This window comes from Microcaecilia unicolor, chromosome 3 (assembly GCF_901765095.1).
Source record: "Microcaecilia unicolor chromosome 3, aMicUni1.1, whole genome shotgun sequence".
Classification (NCBI taxonomy): Eukaryota; Metazoa; Chordata; class Amphibia; order Gymnophiona; family Siphonopidae; genus Microcaecilia; species Microcaecilia unicolor.
The window spans coordinates 427,428,379-427,452,424 of NC_044033.1; the positions used below are offsets into that span (position 1 = coordinate 427,428,379).

Genomic DNA, 24,046 nt, shown 5'->3' on the forward strand with positions numbered 1-24,046 from the left:
TGCAATTTACATGGAAACCTGACTCTAGTGGTAGTACCACAAGCCTACTGCTAGGGGGTCACTGGTTCCGTTATAAACCTGGTGCTGGCAAGGGCAGGAGTGACTGGAGATCATTTCGACCTAAACCCACTAGAGACCAGGGATTTTTGGAAGCCTTTTTCGAGATTGAGGGCATTCCTTCTGAGTAGAGGTGGTCTTGCTATAGGGGTCCTTTCTATTGGAGGAGGATCTTGTTTTGGGGAGGGGCAGCTTAAAAGTCCTGTGCTGGGAAGAGGGGAAGCTTCTAGGACTGAGTGCCAGCCCCTTAAAGATATGACCTAGTACTATCGGGCCTTGGCTTTGCAGCTGAATCTCCCAGAACATTTAAATAATCCCAGTTTTTTGCTGGGGTTATTTTTCCAACTATAACACGACTTGCACTGTTCACTGCAAGTCACATTTTGGAATTGACATAGTTTTTGCAACCATTTGCATGCTATCCATCTCATTACTGTGTAACCTGCAGTAATATTGAATACCCGCCATTATGGTAATAAAACCTGCATCAGTGCCCTTTAATATGCCTTAAATGGCATATAATGCACATTATAGCAGTAACGCAACTTGTTAACTACCTAACTCAGATTTTTAAAGTGTGTTTGTATACTCTGAAATGTTACTTTTGAGACTGCTTGTCTATTTTAGACCAGACTACTTTCATGTGCATTGTTTCTAACATAAAATTGTAGCTATGGCAATGAAATGTAGCAGTAAGTGTACATTTTTCTGATTGCTACATATTTGGCATATTAGAAATGATATCTAGCATAGCAAATCTGAGTCTAAAATACATAGTTTTTTTAACAGTTGTATTTTTTGTTGGTTAAATTGAATCCTAGCTACCAGCATTTTCAGCTCTGCCTCAATTATCTCTCTACAACCATCCGAGTTTATAAGCTGCAGTCTTTGATAATTTGTAGCCCAATTTTCTGTGAGGCAAGACCAGCTCTCTGTGAATGGTAACATCCATTTCAGTTTTCACACAGGCATGACACATTTGTAAGGTGGCTCCAATAATATTTATCTTTATGCAAAAAAGGGTTGGGGTTTTTTTCCTTAATTTCTAGGACTCAGTCTGTTCTGCTGTCATTCGGTTTCAGTGTTTGAATTGAATGGAATGGTTTAACCAATCTGAGTATGCCTAGCTGTACATTTTGTAAATCTTCCAGAGCCCTGTATTCAGATTGCCTCTTGCTTTCATTATGCAGTTTTACTATCCTTCAACACATAGAGCTATTGTATCATCAGTCTGTAAAATGGAAGGCAGAATGGTGCTGAAGCTGCAAACATATCTTCATAATTAAAGAAGTTCCTAGAGACTAAGATTGTTGTTTTAGAGCAATCTGCATGACTAAATAGCAGCATTTACATGTGTAGATAGGCTAGGCTATATGTGCAAAAAGTAATTTCAGAAAGCAACTGTTTAAAAGTATAGATGGTTGGGATGCTAAAATTTTAGTTTGGGTGGGCCATTACTTTATACATGTATTACAATTTCCTCCCTGCACCTCCTGTTCAACATCTTCCTTTTCTCTTCCCTCCCCTCCCTCCTTCCCTCAGTCCAGCATTTCTTTGAAGGGAGGTTTACTAGCTTTGAGACTCAGTTTCAAAGCACATAGATTTACAAAGTTACATAGGTTATTATGGGGCTCATTTTCAAAAGAGAAGAACATCCAAAAATGGCATCAATCTGCATTTGGATGTTTTTCTCATAAAAACATCCAAATTAGTATTTTAAAAAAATGTTTAGATGTTTTTCTATGATGTCCATCAGAAGTGCATTCAAAACACAAGGAGGAGTGTCAGGGGCATGTTAAGAGCAGGATCTGGGTGTTCCTAACACTTGGACGTTTTTTAGCCATACTGGAACAAAACAAAACCGTCCAGGACTAAAACTAAGACATTTTGAGCTAGGCTTGTTTTTATAATGAACTAGTAAGGAAGGCCCGTTTCAAATCGCAATGAAACGGGCGCTAGCAAGGCTCACCCCCGTCCCTTTGTGTCTCCGTGTGTCGCCGGCCCCCCTGCAGCCTCTGTGCGAATGTGTGACCCTGGCCCTTTTGGCACGCCCCCCATGTGCTCCGCCCTAGACGTCATCGCGTTTTGACGTGAGGGCGGAGCAGAGCTACAGTGCAGTACTACGTTGGAGCTGAGAATGTGCTCCGCCCTCAACGTCATAACGTTTGACGCGAGAGCGGGGCCCAAAGACTGTGATTTTCTGTGGCTTCAGAGCTTCGAACTTACGAACTTGGCTTTAGTGACGTCAGTGCAAATAGAACGTTGAGGGTGAGTTTTATATATATAGATGGTGCCCTAAATGACCAGTTGACCATTGGAGAGAATCAGGGATGACCTCCCCTTACCTCCCAATTGGTCACTGATCTTTTACCACCCCCAAAAGAATGTGATTAAACACATTACTTACCAGCCTGTATGCCAGCCTCAGATGTAATACTCAGGTCCATTAGAGCAGCATGCAGATCCCTGGAGTAGTCTAGTGGTGAGTGCAGTGCACTGCAGACCCAGACCCATACTTCCCCCTACATGTTAACACTTGTGATGGAAACTGTGAGCCCTCCAAAACTCACCAGAAACCCACTGTGCCCACATATAGGTGCCCCCTTCACCCATAAGAGCTATTGTAGTGGTACAGTTGGGGATAGTGGTTTTGGAGGGCCCAGCAGACAAGATAAGGGAGCAATGGTGAGATGTGTACCTGGGGGCATTTATTTGAAGTCCACTGCAGTGCCCCCAAAGTTGCCCCACTGCTCTCCTGGGATGTCTGGCCAGTCTACTAAGAATGCTGGCTCCTTCTACATCCCAATGGCTTGATTTTCTGAGTTTTTCGCTTGGATGGGATTTTTTGTTTGTTTTTCACTTGAAATTTCTTTCAAGCTGTGAAGTTGATGTCAGCAAAACAGTAAACACACAGAGCACAATCTAGCAAATAAACATTTTCAGGGGGGAAAAAAAGGTAAACATTTTTCTGTTTTGAAAATGGCTATATTCTCCGCTTGAATTTTGGAGTTTTTAGCAAAACGTCCAAAGTTGGACATAGATGTCATATCGAAAGTGTGCCTCCACGTAACTTTGTAAGTCCATGTACTTTGAAAATGAGCACTTTTTTTTCTTACTAGCTAGCTCTTTGTTCAGAGCAGACAGAGGGAAAGAAAGCATAGAAATTGTTAAAGCATATTTACAAGCAGCACTTATCTAACTAAATCCCGATGCAACAACTCCAGTTATTGGCGCCTTGTATAGGGTTAATTATGCGTGCATTTGATGATATCATGTTGCAGTGAGGCCGATGGCTGGACTCAGCAATGTGAACTCATCGACATGTGCATGTTGTAGAGGTCATATTGTAATGTTGGGCCGCCAGCATTGGTACAATATGGAACTGCTGAAGCTGTTGCATTGGGGAGTAAGGAAGTTAATTATTGCAGATACCAAGGGTAGCCCATCCCAAAGGGTACAATTTACAGCAACAGTGAGTGAGATTTAAGGCCACTGAGTGAGGTTTTTCTCGTTTTCCCCAGCCATGACTAACACCAGCTCTAATAGATGTACATTCCAAAAAACTGAAATAATCTAATCCATTTCTTTCTACCTTTGTGATCTAGTCATTTTTTTTTGTTACATTTGTACCCCGCGCTTTCCCACTTATGGCAGGCTCAATGCGGCAATGGAGGGTTAAGTGACTTGCCCAGAGTCACAAGGAGCTGCCTGTGCCTGAAGTGGGAATTGAACTCAGTTCCTCAGTTCCCCAGGACCAAAGTCCACCACCCTAACCACTAGGCCACTCCTCCACTTTGTCTGATTGGAGAATGGGCTCTATACAGCAAGGGGTTTCAGCTGATAGTGGACCGATGAGATTCTTCACTTATGGACTTGATGGTGACGAAAAGACATGCCAAAGTGCCCAAGTTCTTTAGCTGTTGGAAAGAACCAGTCTCGATGGGGATCAATGCAATACTGCAACCCAGGCCGGAGACACATCTAATGTATGTTTTCCCTCCGTCCATTGTAGGCCACATGTTTCAAAAGATCGCACTGTATCAGGGTCAAATAATTCTTGTGGCCCTGGATTGGCCACAGAGGCTGTGTTATGCAGACCTGATTAAACTACTGAAGCAAGGTACGGTGCTCATGGATAGGGTTACCATACGGCTCCAGAAAAAGGAGGACGGATTGAGCCAGCCGCGTTTTACTTCCATTGCTTTCAATGGAAGTAATTGAGCCAGCCGGGTTTTACTTCCATTGCTTTCAAAGCAATGGAAGTAAAACCCGGCTGGCTCAATCCGTCCTCCTTTTTCTGGAGCCATATGGTAACCCTACTCATGGAGGATGTTGCTTTTAACTCCTACCCCTTACTCACTTACCCAGTACCCATGTTTTATCATTCCTACCTTAGTAATTCCCTTTTCTCTTATTTGTCCTGTTTGTCTGTCCCAATTAGATTGTAAGCTCTGTCAAGCAGGGACTGTCTCTTTATATCCAATGTACAACGCTGCGTATATCTAGTAGCGCTATAGAAATGATAAGTAGTAGGACCCATTCCCCTTTGGTCTTACAGCTTGGCCATTGAAAGGGCTCGGTTGAGATGAAAAGGTTATTCTGATTCAGTCATTGCTACTTTGCTTCAGGCTCAGAAATGCTCTACGTCCATGGCATATGCTAGGGTGTGAAGGATGTTTGAGGGCTGATGTTCTGAACTTTCTCCCTTCTCTGCTGAGAACACACACATCCTAGCGTTTCTCCAGGCAGGTCTTCAGAAAGATTGGCGTTGGGGGGTCTCTAAAAGTTCAGGTTGCAACTTTGGCCTATTTCAGGAGCTGAGTACAGAAGACATCTGTTGCAGCTCCCCAGGGGAGGGACACTTGCGGCTTCCCTTTCATATGACGTGTTGAGAATGTAACTTTAATTCAGTCTTCGGGCTCTTCGGACGCCTTCTTTTGAGCAACTCTGGAGGGCCTCGTTGAAAGATCTTATGCTAAAGACAGCATTCTGGGTGGCTGTTGCATCGGCACATAGGGTTTCAGAGCTTCAGGCTCTCTCTTATTGGGATCCCTGCCTTTGCTTTTCAGAGGCAGGGGTCTCCCTGTGCAAAGTTCCTTCCTTTCTTCTGAAAGTAGTATCAGCGTTTCATCTCATCCGATCTATGGAGCTCCATCCTGTCGCAGAGAGGATGAAGAGGCTCAGTATTCTTCTCTGAAGCTTCTTGATGTCCGTAGAGTCCTCATTATATATCTGGAAGTCACGAATAAGTTTCACAAATCGGACAGACTTGTTTTTGATTTTTGGTAAGCAGAGGTTTAGCCTCATGGCTTCCAAGCCTACAATTTCTAGATGGCTGAAGGAGAATATCATGTCAGCTTATTTGTTTGCAGGGAAGCAGGTTCTTCAGGCCTTGAGGGCTTATTCTATGAGGCGCACAGCAACATCCTGGGCGGAGACTACATTACTGTTTCTGGTGGATATTTGCAAGGTGGTTACGCTGTATACCTTTGCCAAGCACTACAGAGTGGACATTGTGGTGCACTCTTCCCTGAGGACTGAAGCCCCAAAACTAGCTTCTGAGGCGCCAGGATCCCTCCCACTCTAGGGATTGCTTTTAAAAATCCCACAGGTTCTGGAATAGTGGGAAGCTATATAATGGAAGGAGAAATAGGTCTTGCCTGATAATTTTCTTTCCATTAGTCCTTCCCACTATTCCAGAGGCCTGCCCGGGGTGTCTGAGATGTTTAGTCGGTGTGAAGTAATGGGTCAAATAACTACCATCACCTTTCATGGTGCTTCTTGCATATCTCTTGTTCTCGACAAGTTGTCCAAAGATGAGAGAAGTCCACACATGTTTGCTCATCTGGTTAGTGTTAGGTTAGCCAGTTGTTTAAGGTTGTTCTGTTTATTCTGAGGAGCTGGACTGGATGCCAAGAGACAGATGTCTGAGCTCAGTTTTCTATCTCCACCTTCTTTTTAATGGAAACAACTATCCCACAGGGAAGAACTAATGGAAAGAAAGTTATCAGGTAAGACCTAATTTCTCCTTCCTAAGTTTGTCCATACAACTTTTTAATTCTCTAAAAAACTATCAGTGTCAACATGGCTGCAATATCCTGTCTCATGGGTCAGAAAGATCCAAGCATGTAAGTTCTTTTGCTTCTACTAGTACTTCTAGTTATTATAGTCACTGCATCCTGCTATACAAGTCAAACAGCCAGTTAGTTCTATCATCACTATCGAACAGACCTGGCTGCATGGCTTAGAAAAAAATTGATTTGGTGATCCTTTGTCTTGCTATTGCTTTTCACAGAGGCTGCATGATTGCTTGTTCCTGCAAGGATAGGGGTGGCCAGCTGGCATCTCATCAGCCACTTGTAGCTTCCTAAAGCTAAACTTATTGCTCTTTAAATGCCAGCAGCAGCATCCCATGCAGGCCAATTAAAGAAGGAGTTTGGGAAAGCAGAAGATGAGATGGAATCATAGACAGTGCCAGCTGCAAACTGAAGAGAGAATGAAAGGATGTTTACATAGGAGGAGGCAGGATGAGCTGAGGAGAGACATTGACTGAGGCTGGAGGAGGGGACAGCCATATGTAAGAGACTGGGAGAAAAGCATGGAGTTGAAAGAGAGAAGGAGATTTCTAGGAAAGAAGGAATTTTCTCGAGGAGGAGATGTGGACACAGGAGGGGCTTGAGAGAAGGCACACTATGTGCATGAGAAGAGGGTGCTGAAAGAGCAAGATCTGTGGATATGGGGAAGGAGGGTTGAGAGAGAAATTGCAGGGTCAGTGGGGGTGTTTGACAGGCAGGAAGAGTGTTGAGGAGGAGGAGTTGAAAGGAAGGAAACAGGTTTACAGAGGGGAGGGTTTTGAAAGAGAGGGAAACTGGTGGGCTTTTAAAAGAGAAATATTGGTAGAAACAGGGTGAGAGGCTTGAGAGTGAAAAAGAGAAACTTGATGGGGTGGAGGGGACCTGACCATGAGACCAGATGAGGAGGCAGGATGGGGTTGATTGAGAGAGACTAGAGGGAACAGGGTGAGGGGGATTCAGTGAAAGAGTGTCATATACTGGAGATTGAGGGGGTGTCTGAGAAAGCTCACAGTCATTGACCCCTCCCCTTCACACACACATTCCTCAGTCCTCAAAGGGTACCCTCCCCTAACACCTTTATCTGTGACAATTTGAAGATACTCAGCTTTCTGGTCCTTGGAGTATGAAAGACTGGCCTCCCCAGTGTTAGGAATTCTAATCTATATAAATAAAATCCCACCTGAAACGTTCTGAAGCTCACTCTATGGCACTGTGGCAGTGAAGCACTGAAGTCCTCTACTCTTCGTAGGCTACGCTATGAGCAGCACTCACCCTCACTCATAGAGCCGCCCTCAGCCACGCCCCATCTGCACATAAAACGCAACCTCAACGTTCTAAGCTTTGTGGCTTCAGGGTTTGTAAGTTCGAAGCTCTGTAACCACTTTTACGAATCATGTTTCTGTGCCCCGCCCTCACGTCAAAACGTTATGACATCGAGGGCGGGGCAATGACAGTCACCCAATCGCATCGCTCACCCTATGTTTCATCGCATCACTCACCCATTGCAAGGTAGGAAGCGCAGCTCATCCTATGTCTCATTGCATCGGTCACCCATTGGTAGGAAGCGCAGGATCCAGCCTTCCAAACGCCCCCTCCACAAAAAAAAGTCGCCGAAACTAGCCCCTACACCTACCCCAAGTAGGCACCGGTACCACCCTGCACCCCCCCAAAAACAAACAACTAAGCAGGCAGGGGGAGGAGTATGTTTCCCTACTCCTCCTTCCCCCTGCCTCGGACTCGCACAACACTGCTGCCACCCTCCCGAAAACAAGAACCACCCCCCCCCATCCTCGGCGCATCACCAGACCAACCCCTCCCACCAGATCGACACACATGTCACTTACCACCCACACACGTCACTCCCTCCCTCCCAGTTCAAAGCCCCTCACGCCCCTCACGCCCCTCCCACGAGTTCAACACTACCCCCTCCCTCTGATTTGAACACCCCCCTCCACCTTACTGAACCCTCTACCCCCCTGCTGCGACCCTCTGTTCACTTTCCACGCACAGCCGTCATCCCCGTCTACTGAAAAGAAAGCAAGGAAAACCTAACGCTAAAACCAATCACATCAGTTTCCATTTCCCTTTCCCTGCGCAGCCGTCATCCCCGTCTACTCAAAACAAAGCTACCAAACCTACGAGCAGCTGCATGTACATTCTTCTTTATTGTTGGTACCATTTTTGTTTAATCTCGCTTATATTTTCTACCACGCCAGCTTCTACAGCATACAGAGGTACACAGAGAAGCCATAAAAATGGGATCACTATACTAATTTGTTCAAACACTAAAACCAATCAGGTCAGTCTCACTTTCCCTTCCCCGTGCAGCCGTCATCCCCCTCTACTCAAAACAAAGCTAGCAAACCTAGGAGCAGCTGCATCTACATTTTCCTTTATTGTTGGTACCATTTCTTTTTATCTCGCTTACATTTTCAAACATGACTGCTTCTACAGCATACGGCTGTACACAGAGAAGGCATAAAAATGGGATCACTACTAATTTGTTTTAAATCTTCATCTGTGGTCACTTGGAATGCCTGGTTACAGGGACACCCTACCACCTGTTATATTGCTGCACACATATTTTTTTCTCCTGCTAATTAAACACTACAACTTACACAAACAAAAGGGGTGCGACCTGATACGACATTAGGGGAGGAGGGGGGAGGAAGGAGGGGACGAGGCAGGGGGGAGGAAGGACTGGCGGGTAAGGGGGTCCTGAACCTACACTCCCAGGAAAACCTTGCTAGCGCCCGTTTCATATCTGCCAGAAAAGGGCCTTTTTTACTAGTATTTCATATTACTCACTTTGCCACTCATACAGGTGCCCCAAGACTCTTTTCAATTTTATGTTTATTCCATCCCTGCTTGAAGTTCATTAATATTTCAGCTTCCTCCACGATATTAATGACACCATTTTCCCCTTTTTGATTTGAATAAGAACCTCAGATATCTAATCATATGTATTTGCATCTGTTGAAACTCTTTATAATTAGAGAGAGTCCTTCCCTATAAATGTATTTCTTTTGATTAGAGTAGCTCATGTCATGTCGTGCAGCCCGTCCTCCTCCCATTTTCTATGTAGTCCTTTATCTCTACTAATCATGAAAGAGTCACAGCTGATCCAGTCTTGTGCAGTTCCTCTGCCGTGCTTTCCTCAAAGGGGTATTTTTTTAAATGTCTTTGGTTTCCTCAGGCTTCCAAATTAATTAAAAGCTGCCATCTACAACACCATCAGCCTTCATTTGTACTATCTGGAGGTTTTACACCCTCCCTTATGCCCAGCAGACTTCAAGAGCATTTTCACTTTTCTCATGAATTAAATCCTTTTCTGACTTATGGCAGTGTACAGTGCTCTCCCTGAGTTACCCATATGACCCTCTAAGGCTTTTTTTTCCCTTGAAATCTCTAGAACAGAGGTCGTCAACACAGAATGGTTTTCAGGAAATTCATAAATAATGTAAATGTTTGTATGAACTGCCTCTGTGCGTGCAAAAACCTCATTCGTATTCATCGTGGATATCCTGAAAATTGGACCAGTCGTGATCGCCAGGGCCGAGGTTGAGGGGTTTTCAACACAGTCCTCGAGACACACCCAGCCAGTCAGGTTTGCAAGATACCCAAAATGAATATGCATGACAGGTTCGAATACAATGAAGGCAGTGCATGCAAATTTATCTCATGCATATTCTTTGTGGATATCCTGAAAACCTGACTGGCTTGCAGGCTTATTTTCGAAAGAGAAGGGCGCCCATCTTTCGACACAAATCAGAAGATGGGCGTCCTTCTCACAGGGTCGCCCAAATCAGCACAATTGAAAGCCGATTTTGGGCGTCCTCAACTGCTTTCCGTCGCAGGGTTGACCAAAGTTCCCGAGGGCATGTCAGAAGCATAGCGAAGGCGGGACTGGGGTATGCTTAACACATGGGCGTCCTTGGCCAATAATGGAAAAAAGAAGGGCGTCCCTGACGAACACTTGGGCGACTTTACTTGGTCCTTTTTTCTTTACGACCAAGCCACAAAAATGTGCCCTAAATGACCAGATGACCACCGGAGGGAATCGGGGATGGCCTCCCCTTACTCCCCCAGTGGTCACTAACCCAATCCCAACCTAAAAAAAAAACAAATTAGGGATCTGGGTGTCGTCGTCGATAATACACTGAAACCTTCTGCTCAGTGTGCTGCTGCGGCTCGGAAAGCGAATAGAATGTTGGGTATTATTAAGAAAGGTATGGAAAACAGGTGTGAAGATGTTATAATGCCGTTATATCGCTCCATGGTGCAACCGCACCTTGAGTATTGTGTTCAATTCTGGTCGCCGCATCTCAAGAAACATATAGTGGAATTGGAAAAGGTGCAGCGAAGGGCGACTAAAATGATAGCAGGGATGGGACGACATCCCTATGAAGAAAGACTAAGGAGGCTAGGGCTTTTCAGCTTTGAGAAGAGACGGCTGAGGGGAGACATGATAGAGGTATATAAAATAATGAGTGGAGTGGAACAGGTGGATGTGAAGTGTCTGTTCACGCTTTCCAAAAATACTAGGACTAGGGGGCATGTGATGAAACTACAGTGTAGTAAATTTAAAACAAATCGGAGAAAATATTTCTTCACCCAACCCGTAATTAAACTCTGGAATTCGTTGCTGGAGAACGTAGTGAAGGCGGTTAGCTTGGCAGAGTTTAAAAAGGGGTTAGACAGTTTCCTAAAGGACAAGTCCATAAACCGCTACTAAATGGACTTGGGAAAATTCCATAATTCTAGGAATAACACGTATAGAATATTTGTACGTTTGGGAAGCTTGCCAGGTGCCCTTGGCCTAGATTGGCCACTGTCGTGGACAGGATGCTGGGCTCGATGGACCCTTGGTCTTTTCCCAGTGTGGCATTACTTATGTACTTATGTAATATTTTTTCCAGCCTCAATGCCAGCCTCAAATATCATACCAAGCTCAGTGACAGCAATATGCAGGTCCCTGGAGCAGTTTTAGTGGGTACTGCAGTGCACTTCAGGCAGGCAGGCAGACCCAGGCCCACCCCCCCACCTGTTACACTCGTGGTGGTAAATGTGAGCCCTCCAAAACCTACCTGAAACCCACTGTACACACATGTAGGTGCCCCCTTCATCCCTAAGGGCTATGGTAGTGGTGTACAGTTGTGGAGAGTGGGTTTTGGGGGGGGGGGGGCTCAGCACCCAAGGTAAGGGAGCTATGCACGTGTCATCAATTTGTGAAGTCCACTGCAGTGCCCTCTAGGGTGCACGGTTGGTGTCCTGGCATGTGAGGGGAACTAGTGCACTACGAATGCTGGCTCCTCCTACAACCGAATGGCTTGGATTTGGGCGTTTCTGAGATGGGCGTCCTCAGTTTCCATTATCGCCGAAAATCGGGGACGACCATCTCTAAGGTCAACCTAAATGTTGAGATTTAGGCGTCCCCGACCATATTATCAAAACGAAAGATGGTCGCCCATCTTGTTTTGATAATACGGGTTTCCCCGCCCCTTTGCGGGGACATCCTGCGAGGACGTCCTCAGGAAAACTGGGGTGCCCTGTTTATGCCCCTCCACGTATCCCAAGGACTAGGTTGGGAATCCCTGCTCTAAACTTTCTATTATACTGCTGTTATCCAACTATAACTGTAGCAGGTAATTAATTTCAATTTGTTGAATAATCTTCTAAACTTAAAAAGAAATGTATGTCCTAAGATTCTTAATGGTAATTTGCTGATTGTAGTGAGATTTTTAGAAGACTTTATACATTATTAGCAAATGGCCTGCCTGTAATCTTCTATTTTAAACTCTCTTTTTTTTTCAGTGTTTAAAGGAATTATGCTTGGTGCTGCTTAACCAATCCCTCCTGCTGCCGTCACTTAAATTGCTAATAGAAACCCAAGATCTAAAGCTTCATGCTTTGGCAATAGAGCAGATAACAGCTGTATCTAAGGTATGTTGGATTATATTATGCATCCATTGTAATTTAAGATAGCATTTAATAACATGGTTTCTTGAGCACATGATTACTATTTCAAAGTAATTCTAAAGTTACTAGTCAATAATATGGTGTGATCATCTTGCAAATTGTAGGTTATTAACACTGACAGTTTCTTTTTTGCTAAGTATATTACATATCTGTGTTCTATAAAAGTGAGACATGGAGAGTTTCATATTTGTATGCTGTATGTTATATGTGTGAGTAAAATGATTTTTTTGTCTTTTTAATTAAGCCAGTAATTACTATGTACAGTCTCATGCTGTACATTATACACAAAAAGATTAGTTGATGATATTGTGGAAAACCTTTTATGTTAAAAATATAATCTACAACACATGTATTGTTACAGCATATATTACAAACAGCTAACTCAGTGGTTCCTAAACCTGGTCCTGGAGGCACCCCAGCCAGTCAGGTTTTCAGGATATCCATAATGATTCTTCATGAGAGAGATTTGAATGCACTACCTCCTTGGTATACAAATCTCTCGTGAATATTCATTGTTAAAGAGATAATGCTGTGTTACAGCATCACAGAGCTTGGGCTGTGAGGCTTATCCCTGTTCTTCAGCCAACCATGAAGCCGATAGAAAAATAAGGAGCCTACAAGATTGCACTGCTCAAAGATAAGACTTTTTGGGATTACAAATGCAGCACTGTTTTTCAGAAGACTCCTTGCTAATTTAAAAGTGTAGCTTTGTTACAGATTGGTTCAGGACATTTGTTTATGCTTAGGATGGTTTTTTGTGTTGCATTTGCATTTTGAGTAAAAAAGAGTGGTGGCAATTAGCTCCATTGAAGTATGTATGGTGGTATGCTTTGTGTTTAGTAAGTATGATGTTATAACATACATATGTAGGTTGATTTGTGTCTATGAAGTAAAAACAGGAAATATTTCCACAAGAAAGTGTTTATTGCATAAAATATTTCAGTAAAGAGGAAAATATTATAAAAGTTTAATGAAATTTGTGATTTTTTTGAGTGGCATTAGAAGATATAAATTGTATGCACAGTTTGGGTACGATAACTCATGAATATTCATTGTGGATATCCTAAAAACCTGACTGCCTAGAGTGCCTCCAGGACCAGGTTTGTGAACCACTGAGCTAACCTAATACAGCAGACAAGAAATTGCAAACCTGATGTTTTTTTGAGTTGGAATTTCATGGTATGTAAGGAAGTGCTTATGTATTGTGTAGTACATGATGATGTACTCAAGTAAAATTTCACATTCCACATACAACAAAAATACTATTCTATTTTGCTATTCAGTTTCTAATAAAAGTGAAAGATTATTTCTAATATGGCTATACAAAATTAAAATAACAGGAACAAAGTGTGCCATTAACATTAAAAAAGGAAAAGAGCAACAATCAGCAAATCTTTTATTGCTCCATAAAATGTATCAATGTCTGGGTCAAAATTTGTTGCCAGATTTTACAGGCACAGAGCTCCAATCTAATACCTGCAAAGAAAACCAACTCAGTGCACTAGTATATTGTTCAAGCTCACTAGCAAATCTTTATTATAATAATATAATATAAGAACATAGCATAAGAGTAGCCATACTGGGTCAGACCAATGGTCCATCTAGCCCAGTATTCTGTTTTCCAAACAGTGACCAAGCCAGGTCACAAGTACCTGGCAGAAACCCAATTCATGACAACACTCCATACTACAAATCCCAGGGCAAGCAGTTGCTTCCCATGTTTGTCTCAATAGCAGACTATGGACTTTTCCTCTAGGAATTTGTCCAAACCTTTTTAAAACCCAGATACGCCATCCGCTGTTACCACCTCCTCCGGCAAAGAGTTCCAGAGCTTAACTATTCATTCAATGAAAAAATATTTTCTCCTATTTGTTTTAAAAGTATTTCCATGTAACTTCCTCGAGTGTCCCCTAGTCTTTGTACTTTTGGAACGAGTAAAAAATCAGTTTACTTCTACTCATTCTGCACCTCTCAGGATTTTGTAGACCTCAATCATATCTCCCCTCATCCATTTCTTTTCCAAGCTGAAGAGCCCTAACCTCTTTAGCCTTTCCTCATAAGAGAGGAGTTCCATCCCCTTTAGTCACTCTTCTTTGAACCTTTTGTAATTCCACTATATCTTTTTTGAGATATGGTGACTAGAACTGAACGCAATACTCAAGGTGCGGACACACCATAGAGTGATACAAAGGCGTTATAGTATTTTAGGTCTTATTCACCATCCTTTTTCTAATAATTCCTAGCATCCTGTTTGCTTTTTTGGCTGCCGCCACACACTGAGCAGAAGATAATATAATATAAACTCATGTATTAAAAACCAGATTATCTATGACCAGACCCATCCAGTATTACCATTATATGTTTGTTTGTTTATTTATTTATTTATTACATTTGTACCCCATATTTTCCCACCTGTTTGCAGGCTCAATGTGGCTTACATAGTACCGTGAGGCATTAGTTGCCTTTGATGATGAAACAAATACAAAGTGATGTTATTATCAAAGAGGTTCATGTGTTACAGACACATTAGGAGAATCGTAGAGAAGAAGAGTTATATAGTGTTCATTATGGGCTTTGGTTTCATTGTGTTGCTGGGTTCAGGCACTTAAGTTGGGTCAGTAGGGTATGCCTTTTCGAACAGGATGGTCTTTAGTGATTTCCGGAAGCTAAAGTGGTTGTAGGTTGTTTTTATGGCTTTTGGTAGTGCATTCCACAGTTGCGTGCTTATATAGGAGAAGCTGGATCCGTAAATTGATTTGTACTTGAGTCCCTTGCAGCTAGGGTAGTTAAGATTTAAGTATGTTCGTGATGGTCCGATTGTGTTTCTGGTTGGCAGGTCTATAAGGTCGGTTATATATCCAGGGGTTTGCCATAGATAATTTTGTGGACCAGGGTGCAGATTTTGAAAGTTATACATTCTTTAATTGGGAGCCAGTGCAGTTATTCTCGGAGGGGTTTGGCACTTTCGAATCACGATTTTCCAAATATAAGCCTGGCTGCAGTGTTTTAAGCGGTCTGTAGTTTCTTTATGAGTTGCTCTTTGCATCCCGCATAAATTCCATTGCAGTAGTCTGCATGGCTTAGTACCATTGATTGTATTAGGTTATGGAATGTTGCACTCCGGAAGAATGGTTTCACGCGTTTGAGTTTCCACATTGAGTGGAACATTTTCTTGATTCTGGAGTTAACTTGGCTCTCGAGTGTAAGGTTCCGGTTGATTATAACACCAAGGATTTTCAGACTATCTGAAATAGGGAGGGTGTGGTCTGGGGTGACTAAGTTTGTAGGTATGTTCGTATTATATTGGGATGACGGGATGAGAGGATGAAGGAGTGTGTTTTTTCTGTATTGAGTTTTAATTGGAATGCATTTGTCCATGAGTTCATGGTGTCCAAGCCGAGGTTGATTTCGTTGGTGATTTCTGTCAGATCATGTTTGAAGGGGATGTATAGTGTAACGTCGTCTGCATAGATGAACGGGTTGAGGTCCTGGGTGGATAAAGACTTGGCTAATGGGGTCATCATCAGGTTGAAAAGGATCGGTGATAGTGGTGACCCTTGAGGTACTCTGTAGTCTGCTTTCCACGGTGATGATATATTTGAGTTCGATTTCACTTGGTATGTTCTGGAGGTTAGGAAACCCTTGATCCAACTGAGTACGTTTCCACTAATCCCGAAGTAGTCTAGGAGTCTTAGTAGTATGTTATGGTTTGCCATGTCGAATTCACTGGGCATGTCGAATTGGAGAAGTATGCTTTTGCCTTTTGCTATTTCCTGCTTGAATTTGGCCAGGAGGGTGGTTAGCACTGTTTCGGTGCTATGGCGGGAGCAAAATCCTGATTGTTATTCATGTATTATTGAGAATTTGTGTATGTAATCAGTGAGTTGCTTTTTTACCATACCGCTAGTGCTATAGATGCTACTGGGCGGTAGTTGTTGAGTTCATTTGTGTATTTCCTGGAATCTTTTGGGCTGGGGGTGAGTAGGATGTTGCCATTTTCCTTGGGGAAGAGACCTTGTTGGAGCATGAAGTTTAGGTGAGATGTGAGATCTTTTGTGAATCGATTGGGGGCGGATTTTATAGGGTAGCTGGGGCAGGTGTCCAGTTTGCAGTGAGTGTTGGAGGCTTTGCTAAGCACATAGACAATAGTTTCGGTGGTAAGGAGAGCGAATTTTGACCAGGTTCTATCCGCTGGGTATTCTCCTGAGGTTAGGTCCAGGCCATTGATGAAGCTTTTGATATCGGCGGTGTTCTGAGGAAGATTATTTCATAGATTTACAATTTTTTCATTGAAATATTTGGCAAGTTTGTCTGCCGATGGGATGTCTGAGTTGGTTGTGATGACCGGGGTAGTGTCCAGTAGTTTATGTACGAGTTGATATAGTTTCTTTGTGTCTTTGTGTTCTGGTCCTGTTTTGGTTTTATAGTATGAACGTTTAGTTTGTCTTATTGCGTATTTGTATTTTCTATGTATTTGCTTCCAAGCATTAAGTGTGTGATCGTCTTAATTTTTATCCATGCTCGTATCCATGTTCATATAGATCCCTTAAAAAAAAGTCTTCCTGGATTGTGTTTAAAGAACACAACATACAGATTCAGTAGTTTATTACTTATTTTGTTAACAATTTATACATGAAGCCAAATATACATAGAAGCATGGAATAGGACAATAAAAAAAGAAGCCATAAGGCATACCTGGTCTGCCCTCTTTCTTTCCTTGCTGTTGTGATAATGTAGACCAGTATACCTTTTGATCTGATGAGTTTTACCATGGACAAAAGTCATCACTGCCAGATGGCTTAGGCCCAGACCAGCATATAGGTTCTGCTTTCAGCACTTTGCAGCAACAACAGACACTAGTGGTGGCTTTTAAATGTGCTGGAGCTCCTTTCTGTGCACATCATGGTCACACAGTCCTCTTTCCTTTGTAGATAAAGCATGAGTTCCAAAGTGCGGAACATGGCAGGTCATATGTAGGGCTCAGTTAGCTGGGACCTGCTTTGTGCAACACATTGAGCCTCATCCTTTGAGTCCCTCCAGCCATTGATGGCGTTTTCAGCACTTTGCTAACTTGTCTTTTGGCCATATAAGTACTCTTTCATGTCCACACTCCCTGCTTCATGAAGAATGTGTTATGGCCATGGTCGTGCTCCTGCATCCTGACTTACCTTTCCTTCTGGTGGTAGGGCTCAGCAGCTTCTCTGGACTGCCTCCCTAGCACTGTGTCCCTCCTGCACTGATGCCTCTAATGCCAGTTTCCCTCTTTGACTTTGCTCTAAGCCTCATTCCAGAGACTATCCAAGCCTCACTTTGCTGTTTCAGTATTTTAGCTTCATTCTGGTGCTCCTACTGCCTCTTTCAGTGTGTTTCAAGCCTCATTCCAGGACACCAGAGATCACGACATCATTAGTGAGAGGGCCCTTATAAGGAACCATGAGACCCTCATGCTTTGCCTTTGCAACACAGCTCCCCTAGTGGTGTCTAGCATGTGTATTACACTCCAGCCCTGTTTCTGCCTGTTCCTGCCTTGTCTCCAGACTTGCCTCAGCCTGTTCCTGGCTCATCTCCAGCCTTGCCCCAGCCTGTTCCTGCCTTGTCTCCAGCCTTGCCAAACCCTGTTCATGCCTTGTCTCCAGCCTTTCCCCAGCCTGTTCCTGGCTTGTCTCCAGTCCTGCCTTCAAGTTCCAGCTTGTCTTCTATTTCTGTTGGTCTAGACTGTGGTTGCCTACTGAGCCTTATCCTGTGTCATGCCTAGGTAACTTGTCTGCCTCCAGTCGGGGCCTGGCTAACCTTCAGGTTGACCAGGTAGTGCCGACTCGGCTGCGGCCCAAGGGGCCTTTTATAGGGTGGCAGTGTCGCACATTTTTGAAAATGTAGGCGTACACTTTGCTTAGCAAGGCTGGGAACCACTTTTGTAGACCACACTTAATCTCCATCCTTCCCTTCACTTTATTGCAACTAGAGATCTATGTGCTTATCCTACCATTTTATTTTTTCAGTTTTGTGAATGATTTAGTCTTCATGGCCGCCACTGGGAAGCTGTTCGTTCATCTGTTAACCTTTTGGTGGAGAAATATATTTAGGGCCTCTGATTTCAGGTGTTAACCAGTAAACACTAATAAAACACCCCCAATGCAAATTAATAATAATAATAATGTTTATTGGATAAATACCTCTTCCTCTGCCTGCTTTGGATCATTCAGTCTTTTCTTTTACTTTTTCCATGCTGACAGCTCCTCAGCTGCACACATGCATTTGATTTAAATCAGAAAAAAATTCTACAATAACTCTGGTGCTGCAAAAACATTGATAAACACCAGTTTTGTACCCTCTAATTGGCAGGAAAAGAAACAACTAAATTTCCAGTTTATAAACACCAAAGAATATAACCCTAAATATATTTTATCATTAACTCTTGATTCTATCCCGTATGACCGAGACACTTAGGGTAGCCCATCCCAACGAGTGAGATTGAAAGCCAGTGAGTGATTTTTTTCTCGTGTGCCCCAGCCATGTCTTACACCAGTTCTGGAAGATGTATGTTCCAAAAACTAGCATTATTGTAATCTATAAATAGAAAATACAATTCTTTTTTTTCTACCTTTGGTGTCTGGTCATTTTATTTTTGTAATCGTGTTGGTCCCAGTCTCTTTTTTCTGCTTTCCTCTGTCTTCTGTTAACTGTCTTGCTAGTGTCTCCTTGTCCATTTAACATCTCTTTTCTCGCCACATCTTGCTAGGGTTTCCTTATCCATATCTACCATCCATCTTCTTTCTGCATCCCTATCCACCCTGTTCAGCTTCTCCTTCTGTATCCCTGACCCATCCTTCCACAATGTTGAGCATCTCCTCAGTCAGTGTCCATATCCTTCCCTTGTTCAGCATCTCCTATTTGGGTCCATATCCCTTCCCCTCTATCCAGTATTGCCCTTCTGTGTCCTTAACCCCTACATTTGTCCAGCATCACCCCTTTGTGTCCTCATCCCTCCCCATGTCTAGCTTCTCCCTTCACTCTTCCCTTCTTCCAGCACTACACCAACCCCTACCTCCCTTGAGCCAACATCTCTCCATATCTCTTCCTTCCCTCCTCGCACCCGCCCTCAAGCCAGCTTCTCACCATATCTCTTCCTTCTCTTCTGCCCCCACTATAAGGCCAGCTTCTCTTTTACTTCCCTCCTGTCTCCCACACTCACCTTGCTAGGGGGAACAAGTGAGAAAGTTCCCCCTTCCCTCCAGACCAAACATCAGTCTTTCTTCCCTCCCTCCTGTCCCCTTCTCAGGTGTCTAGCAAGTGTTCCTCTCCCTCCCCCCCTATTTCCTCTACCCAACCACAGTCCAGCATCTCTCCCCCTCCCCCCCACTCCACGATGGCTCTCCAGTCTTCCATTTGTGCCTGGCAGCAATAAAGATAAAAGACACACTGCCTCTGGCCAGCCCAGCACCTTCCATCTGTCACGTTCCACCCACCAGAAACAGGAAGCTCAGTTAATATCAGACTACCAAACCAATTCAAGATAGGCTAAAGAATGCTAATTGCTATGGACCCTTTTACTAAGCTGTGGCAAAAAGTGGCCTGCGACAGTGCAAGCACATCTTTTGGGCACGCACCAGGCCAGATTTTACCGCATCCTGGAAAAAGAGCCTTTTTTAAAGGGCCAGAAAATGGATGTGCGGCAAAGTTAAAACCAGCACGCGTCCATTTTCGTCCTGAGACTTTACTGCCACCCATTGACTTAGCAGTAAGGTCTCGCGTTCTACATGGGCGGTAGGCATGCAACGCATGCCCACTGCCTATTACTGCCAGTGAGCACCACATGGTAGAAAATAGAAACTATTTCTACTGTGTGTTTTTGGTGTGTGCCAAATTCAGAATTACTGCCCAGGCACGCGGTAGGCAGGCAGTATTGCTGATTTGGCGTGCGCTGGATGCACATAGGCACTTACACGCCTTTGTAAAAGGGCCCCTATATGCAGTAGTAAAAACAAAATAAAAAACCCAGTAGTTGTAGTCAATCACAAAAATGTGCTCCAGACAACATTTTTTCTTTTCTCCTTCAATTTATTACAAACGAATCCCCCCCTCTTATACACATACATTTACTGTTTACAAAATAAGCTCCACAAAAATTAACACTTTTTATACATGTTATACACCCAGCCCGTCACTTATCTCTTTTCAGTATTTCCCCTCATTCTTATCCCGTGCTGATAGTTCATATGTATTACCTAACCATCTAGTCCAGATTTCAGATCTGCAAAAGTTTATTCTTCAACAGTGTTATTATAGTCCTCAAGCCTGCATCAATCCATGCTTGATTCTGTATACCATCAAAATCTTTTTTTGGAGCTTATTTTGTAAACAGTAAATGTATGTGTATAAGAGGGGGGATTTGTTTGTAATAAATTGAAGGAGAAAAGAAAAAAATGTTGTCTGGAGCACATTTTAGTGATTTGTTCCTAAGTGCCAGATGGCGGGTAATATTAGGTGTACATTAAATATTCTCCGAGGACTGTGACAGACCCAATTGAAGATGGCTTTGCTAGCTATAGGTGCAGAAAAAGCTTTTGATCAGGTGTGTTACATTTCCTTATGGCAAGTCCTGCGTGGAGTGGATGTGGATGTCCAATTTTGCACATAGATCCAAAAGCTTTATGATTCACCTAAGGCTCCTATTGAAGTAAATGAAAACTACACAGATTTATTCCCTATTATGAGGGGTACAAGGCAGGGGTGCCATTTTTGCACTTTCGATAGAACCCCTAGCACAAAAAATCAGGGACAATTAGGATATCAGAAGGTATCAATTGAGAGGGCATGAACCTTTTGCTGATGATATCTTATTGTATGTGGACACCCCCAATTTTACACTCCTGGTAATAATGTGAGAGCTATGAGAATATGGTAAAGTAGCTGGGTTCAAAGTAAGTTTAGACAAGACAGATTTAATGGGTATAACAACTGCTAGGGTGGAGGAGGAGTTATTGAAACAGACTTTCCCATTTAAATGGGCTAGCGGAGGGATCCGTTATTTGGGAGTGCAAATTACCAGAGATCTAACAATGTTAAATGTAAAGAACTAGGCTAAATACTACAAAAATCAGAACAGATTTGGGTAAAGGGAAAGGAATCTGGCTGTAGTGAAGCGGTATAGCAGTCATGAAAATGAATATATTGCTCCGGTTGTTGTTTGTTTCAAACTTAGATGTGGCATGGGGGTAATAATTTCTAAAGACAGATTCATTTTTTTTTGGGGGGGGGGGGGGGGGAGGAAGACCACCCAGATGAGCTAAATCTCTTAAGTGGCAAAGAACGGAGTTAGGAGGAAGAGTAGTCCCGAATATATGTGGGTATTATCGAGCATCTCACTTTATAGCTGCTATTAGAGTGGGAGATAAGCCCCAATAAAACAAGTATAACTTTGGAGCAGAAACACTTTCCAGACTTTCTCCTAAAACATCTGTTGTGGAGAACTGGGTTGGAGAAGTATGTTAGAACTCGGATAGCTAGTTCCTTCGTGAGACATTTGTTAGGGATTTGGACACTAGTCCAAGCGTGGTTTGGGCAGGTATCCACCTTAGCTCCAATCCATTATGAACCTTTGTGGCTGGGAGGGAGGGTGGGGTATTTTCCCAGTGAGAGAAATGGGGATTAATATATTTTTGGCAGTTTTGGACATAAGGGAAGTAAGCTCTTTTATTGAACTTCAGGAGTCTTATTTACTTGCGAGTGACCTGTTCCTTTAACTACAGATCAAGCATTTCATAATTTCTCAAAATTAGTACGAGAAGATCCAAGGACAGAGAACATCTTCAAAATTTTTGGTGACATTGGGGAAATTGAAGGGCCCATTATCCATCTTATATACATTTCTAAATGGGAGGGAATTCCTGAAGTATAAATTTATGCTTCAAAGGAAAAGAGATTTGGGGAGGGTGTTTGGAAAACGATATTTAGTGAGGAGAGCAAAGCGTCTTTTTGTGTGTTGATTAAGGCAAATGCCTATAAAGTTCTTGCTAGGTGGTACCGTGATACCAGTTAAATTAAAGGTGATGTTTCCCACTAGTGCTTCTGATATATGTTGGAGTGTTTGAAAGAACCTGGAACGTTTCTTCGTATATGGTGGTCCTGTGGAAAAATACAAACTTTTTGGAAAGCTGTAGCTCAGCTACTGAACAAAGCTTTGAAAGCTCCATTCCCTTATGAGCCCAGATTTTGTTTATTGGGACTGAGTAATAGACTGTACATAGCAGTCTCTCTGTTCAAGTGGGCAGTTGTTGATGGAAGTTCCATTGGTGAAGCTTACACATTTAAATGAAAATCAGTTTTAAGAATGTTTCAGGTGGAAGGTGCTAGAATGTGGAAGTTTCCTGAGAAAATCCGTGATTTGAAAATTTATTTAGAACTTCAGAAGCATTTAAAGACTTTCTTATTTAGTAGAGCCTTTGATTTAGGACAGGAGTGACTGCAGATATTGGGTTTGGTGATTATTGGGGTTTGTGATTTCAGGATTTCTGAGGGGGAGAAGATTTTATTTATTGGAATGTATTTCAGATATTTCATCTAAGGAATATATATTCTGTCTATATGATGTCAGTTATTTTATGTATATAATTATGGATGTGATATGTTGTGAACCATCTAGAATATTAGAGCGGTATACAAACTGTGATATAAATAAATAAAAATAAAGAAGAGGGCATAAATGGCAAATGAAACTTAAAAGAATGTGCTTGGCTGCAGCCAAGTGTGAAATTGTGGCAAAATGGAAACAGTTATCGGGGCTCATGGTACAGGATTGGATGCTAAGATTGAAGGTGGTCTGGGCCTTGGAACAATAAATGGATCATCTTCATGGACATTTCGATCCCACTCAGGAGGAATGGACTTATTTGTCCGCATTGATTGCATCATCATAGGAGTTGGGCTGTACTAGAAGGGGGAGGGGTTTATTATTTCTTTAGAAGATAGCGTTTATTGAAGGATTAACCGTGGATATCCTGAGTTGTGAATCATTGAACTTTATGGATGGAGGTGGGGAAAAATGGGAGGGGAGAGGGGGTTTTATTATCTTTAGGTGTGGGGAGATTTACTTTGTGATCATTTGTTTCATCTTTACAAGTGTTATTTCTTCTATCTTTTGTATTGAAAAAAATTCTTGAATAAAAAATAAAGTTAAGAAAAAAGAATATGCAGAGGATCTCAGCTGTTCACATAGTGGAGGTGGACAATGTCAAGAGCAATTTCCTCAGTAGAGACACCAGGAAAGTGGTTCTTGGCTCAAGAAGCATTCCAGAAGATAGTAGACTACTAATCGATCTGGTAGACACTTTGCAAAACTCCACAGTCTCTTTGTTCTTCTTCTTCAGAAGAGAAAAGGTTCCAAACAGGATAGATGAACTATTTCAGACCTGGCTACTGGATGAGCCACTTTTTTGTTTTCCTCCCAATCCATCCATTGGCCAAGTTTTGAAGAGGATAGAAAGTCATCTGAAGTACTTTTCATGATGTCTTCAGTCTGACCCAAAAGACTGTGATTTGTGGATCAGATCTGCTTGAAGGTTGGAAAATTGCTACCCTTGCCATAAGGCTGCAGTCTATTGCAACAAGGCTCAGTACTTAAAAGAACCAGGCTTTTGAGAAGAGTAGGTTATATATGAAAGGATACCTCACATCAATAATTGTGACAATTTTGAGAGCCTAAAAAAGCTCAACTTCTTTGGGTTTGCTGTCTGTTCCAGGACTGGTGTTGTGGTAGGAGCATTTCTGCCTGGCAGATAGATATGTGACTATGCTAGCCTTTTCTTCAAAGGAATCTGGGTAAAGACCTAGCCATGACTTATTTAGATTTTGCTCGCACCTTTTTCAGTAGTAGCTCAAGGTGAGTTACATTCAGGTACTTTGGAAATTTCTCTGTCCCAGGAGGGCTCACCATCTAA

At 42.7% G+C, this 24,046-nt stretch overlaps 1 protein-coding gene across 1 annotated transcript in view; it reads left to right on the forward strand.

Moving 5' to 3' along the window:
• NBAS (NBAS subunit of NRZ tethering complex) overlaps positions 1-24,046 on the forward strand; it is an 892,343-nt gene that overhangs the window by 830,526 nt on the left and 37,771 nt on the right. The window contains exon 51 of the mRNA XM_030198850.1: positions 11,946-12,074. Coding sequence (XP_030054710.1) covers positions 11,946-12,074 — 129 coding nt within the window. The remainder of the gene's footprint in view (positions 1-11,945; positions 12,075-24,046) is intronic.